Raw genomic sequence first — 4,456 nt, forward strand, 5'->3', positions numbered from 1 at the left:
CGGTGGAGCCAACCTGACCCAACCAGGGGTGCAGATCTTTGATATAAACTGTAATAACACTCCTTGGGGATATTTATGTCATTTTCGCAACAATAACGACAATACCCTATCAAGCTCATAGGTACTAGAGATAATAATGACAATAATAATAATGAGGCAAGATGTTACTAAATACACAATACCACCATTTAATTCATATAGCTATTATCTCTAAGTTTTCGACTCACTGATTTTAGCATCAATTTTTTTCGTAACTATTGATATATTTTTCTTTTGTAGTGAATATGACAAAATTTTTCATTATCAACAGCTACTTTTTATCATGTGGCAATAATTCGAAATTTATTACAACACTCTTTTAACTTTAAATATATTATATTCATCTCCTTATAAGTATTACTAAGGCACTTTTGTCAATAAATAATACGAAATACTAAATGAGTGGTAAAATTAAAGGTTATATAAATTCTTTTTGTTGACTTCAGTATTTTCTATCGAAATCCTGAAAATTATAGTTGTGAAGAGAGAATTCTTAGAGGAGTGCAAAAGTGCACTTACAAAAGTTTTTCGAAGAAACCAGTAATTTCACATTTTTAAACGTGGTCTAATTAAGTTTAGTTAATTTAATTTGAAATTTAAAACTTTGAATGCAAGTCTGATCACCTAGATAAATTTAATATATATGTATATATGAAAAAATGCAAACAACCCCTATGATATTACAAATAAGTAAATTATCCCATACGAAAAAAATAGCAATTTACCTCTATATGATAATTAAAATGAAGCTAGGGGGTAATTTGCATTTTAGAAAATACTAGGGGAGTAAAATGCTATTTTTTTTATAAGGGGATAATTTGTTCATTTACAGTATCATAGAAGACTAAATCGCACTAAACCTTCTATATATATATATATATATTTGTAACAAAGAAAACAGGTAGACCATTCTATTTTCATGACATGCAACACAGTTGCAGAATGCAGAACAAAGCAATCGCATACGAAAATTGATCGAATCAAAAAATGTCTATATAACGCAACAACACCCACATTCAGAAAGTAAAAAATTAGCCAACTTTTAGCAGAAAGTGTTGTGAGGAATAAGTGAAGAGGAATGGGGAGCAAAGAAAGGAGGAGCGAGTTCCAAATGCCTCTGCACTATCCCAAGTACAGCAGAAAGGAGTACCAAGACATGCCGGAGTGGGCGGTGGATAGGCTTCTGGCCGAGTATGGGCTGCCTGCCCACGGCGACTTGGCGCAGAAACGACGCTTTGCCATGGGGGCATTCCTCTGGCCTGACAATAGCAATGCTGTTGTGGCTGCTGCAGCTCTCCGCAAGAAAAATGTCTGACTATAATATGCTGAAATGCAATTTATTGCCCGCAAGATATGAACAAAAAAATTCCTGTGGAAAAAAATATAGTAAATTACTTGCTGTGTTTTGGATAATGAAGTAAATTAATCCTCATGTAAGCTATTGATAATGGGCAATTTACTTTATTTTTCAAAAGATGAGAGGGTAATTTGCTAATTTTTTTTATTAGGAATTTTTTGTTTTGCTTATATCACGGGATAAATTACATTTAGCCCAAAATTTGCTATCTGCCTTAGAATAATTTGGTCAGAGGCAAATTATGAGAAAACAATGTTGTGAATGTATAAATTAGGGACTATTATATGATGCAAATTACATAAGGGAATAAGAGGTGGAATTAAATTGATTAATTTAATTTGTAGTATGTTATTACTGTACAATCTTTTTTTCTAGTTAAATTTGTTGTCTTTTGTACTTTTTATCTTCCACACCATAGTATTATGTATTTTACTTGTGCTGGACATGTATTCGTACATAATGAGTGAATTCGGATCTTCTACTCCAAATTTTCTTGAATTTTGTATTTTATTTAATATAATACAATGCACAAGTTAGAATGTTGAATAAGAGTATTTATTAAGTTTTTCCCATTTTCTATAGGTATTCATATATAAAATATTCGTACGAGTAATTTTCGAAGATATCCTTTTATAAATTCGAGGTCATGGGATCGAGTCTTAACAGATATAAGGATATTTGTCTCATTTTATGTGAAATATTATAATTTATTTTATTATCCTTAATTATCTTAATGCATTAATTAAATCGATAGTTCACTAAGATATCAATATAATTATAAAAAAAGGAAAAAGAAAAATATTTTATCGACAATTCATTTTTCTTAAGATTTTTCAGAAAAATATCGATCGAGAAAATAGAAAACACTTAAACGTTAGCATATAGGTATATATATATATATATATATAGTCAAGTTTCTTGCTTAAATTCATATTTATTTAACGTACAAAATTCCTCCAAAATTAATTTCTATTCCATTTCCCATCAATCAGAAACTTTAACATCTCCCTCTGCCTGCTCTAAATCCTAAAAAAACACATCAAAACAATAATGATCATTATTCATTTCCTAGAAAATAATTCATCCAAAGAACATGATTCAAATAATTTTTATTTCACACAACTTATTTAGTTGTCCAAAAGCCAATTTTCACGAAAGAACCATCCACCCTTTAAGTGGCAACCTAAAGGATTGTCCTTGATCATATGCCATACCTTTAGAGTGAAAAATGCCATTGAACATGTTAATAATGGTGATTGATATCGTTGCAGTTCGAGTTATAGCCCTGCATTGCAAAATTAGAGATAAACATATTCTAATTATCATTGAAGATCACATTAATTGATAAAGTATTATGTACAAACAGATCGCCGACCAATATAAAAGAGAGGAGAATCATACCAAAAAGAGGCAGACAGGACTGGACAATCATTCTAGCATTGGGAACATAGTATCATTGTTATGCAAAAGCATTAAGAGTATTTTGAGTTTCTCAACTAATAAATACTAATATGAACATATGCTTCATAAAGGGGGGATTCACATTCATAGCAATTGTACACGTCAAGCCCAATACTAGACGATCCGCCTACGCAGCCGCCGGCCGTTGGGATTACCGGGTTCTGCTACACCACCATCTGCTGCCAAATCAAGCCCAAAAATACTGCTGCCACTTCTCCTCTTACCTGATACAAGATTTGATTTCTCATCCACCGAAGCAACTGTTTCCAGTAGCTCTGACAACAGCGAGGGGCAACTCTGTTCCAAGTGTCTGAAACCTACTGACTGCATGACCACTGCAATACCGGAATAAGGTTATAGCAATCTGCTAAACAAGATCATTTGAATATAAACAAAATTTAACCAACAATATGGGGGCAAAAGAATTTCCAGGGATAACATAGTGTAAAATGAGTAGTTTCAATATCTCCAGATCGAGGTCTGTAAATGGTGTCCAAGAACCACTAGGAATGAATGTCTCTGCAAGATAAGTCAATTTTCACAGTCACGGTAATCTGTCACTTATTCCTTTTGTCTTCCACACATCAAAGAACATTATCTCAAAGATCATTAAGAACTTGGAAAGTCGAGGCATATATACATTTTAAACTATCTGTCATCAACCAAGAAAAAGGAACAAATTTGTTTGACCCTGAATTGAAGCATGCAATTAACATTTCACATGAAAGCAAAAACAATAAGAAAAATCAGTCTTATCAATTGGAACCACCCATACTAAATACCAAGCGCAGATGCCAGTGTAAATAACAGCAAAATTTCGGACCACTCACTACAAATAAGACCATATCGGAGACTGTCTTTGTGAAATATGCACGCTTTAGGAATGGAATGTAATATTTAATGTAGTCATAGAGTAGTGCAGGTAAATATGGTTTCATGTTCATATCCCATTCCAAGGTCTATTTCTCTGTTCCCATGATAAGTTCAAGACGAAAACCAAAAAGAAAAACTAATTCAAATCATCTTTCATGCACTAGCAGGAATACCCCACGCTGCAGCCTCACGGAAATATAGAAATTCTTCTTGGTGTAATCAACTTCAATTTTCAACATTTAAATAATAGACTCAAATGCACTTCATGGGTTACAGCAACTACAGTATTATTATGCTAGAACACAGATAACATGGATTTCACATGCAACAGTAAACAAATAATTGCCAAAATTGTTACTCGGAAAACTCTTAAGATAATTCTGAAGAAACAAAATCTCCTTCACATTGTGAAAATTCTTAGAACTAATTTCTGATAACAATATATACCTTTGAAGTGATATCAGAATATGTAGAACATGACTAGTCACAGCATTTCCTACTTCTAAAGGTCGATACACAGAAAGCACCATACTCTTGCAGATAGAAACAACAGCAAGCTCGTGGAGAAAGATTACTATGGACAAGCAAACAATGTACTTCTCTAAACTCACAGTTGAATACAGAGAAATAACTTTGTTGGAACAGGAACATCTCAAGGCTGAAGAAAGATGCTTCTTGCTTCCAAAAGTATAGGTCACAATGAGAGCAGACATGCTGGGATAATAT

The 4,456-nt window shown here is 32.8% G+C and overlaps 1 protein-coding gene and 1 long non-coding RNA gene across 2 annotated transcripts in view; one reads left to right on the forward strand and one right to left on the reverse strand.

Annotated features, from left to right (window-relative positions):
• Window positions 1,049–1,728, forward strand: LOC105160945. Its single transcript, XM_011078486.2, has one exon. It carries the CDS (start codon window positions 1,118–1,120, stop codon window positions 1,352–1,354), a length of 237 nt encoding a protein of 78 aa, XP_011076788.1. The 5' UTR covers window positions 1,049–1,117; the 3' UTR covers window positions 1,355–1,728.
• Window positions 2,716–4,456, reverse strand: part of LOC110011874 — a 3,408-nt gene continuing 1,667 nt past the window's right edge. The window contains exon 2 of the long non-coding RNA XR_002286957.1: window positions 2,716–3,192. This is a non-coding gene — a long non-coding RNA (uncharacterized LOC110011874). The remainder of the gene's footprint in view (window positions 3,193–4,456) is intronic.

The sequence above is a fragment of the Sesamum indicum genome, linkage group LG4, assembly GCF_000512975.1.
Source record: "Sesamum indicum cultivar Zhongzhi No. 13 linkage group LG4, S_indicum_v1.0, whole genome shotgun sequence".
NCBI lineage: Eukaryota > Viridiplantae > Streptophyta > Magnoliopsida > Lamiales > Pedaliaceae > Sesamum > Sesamum indicum.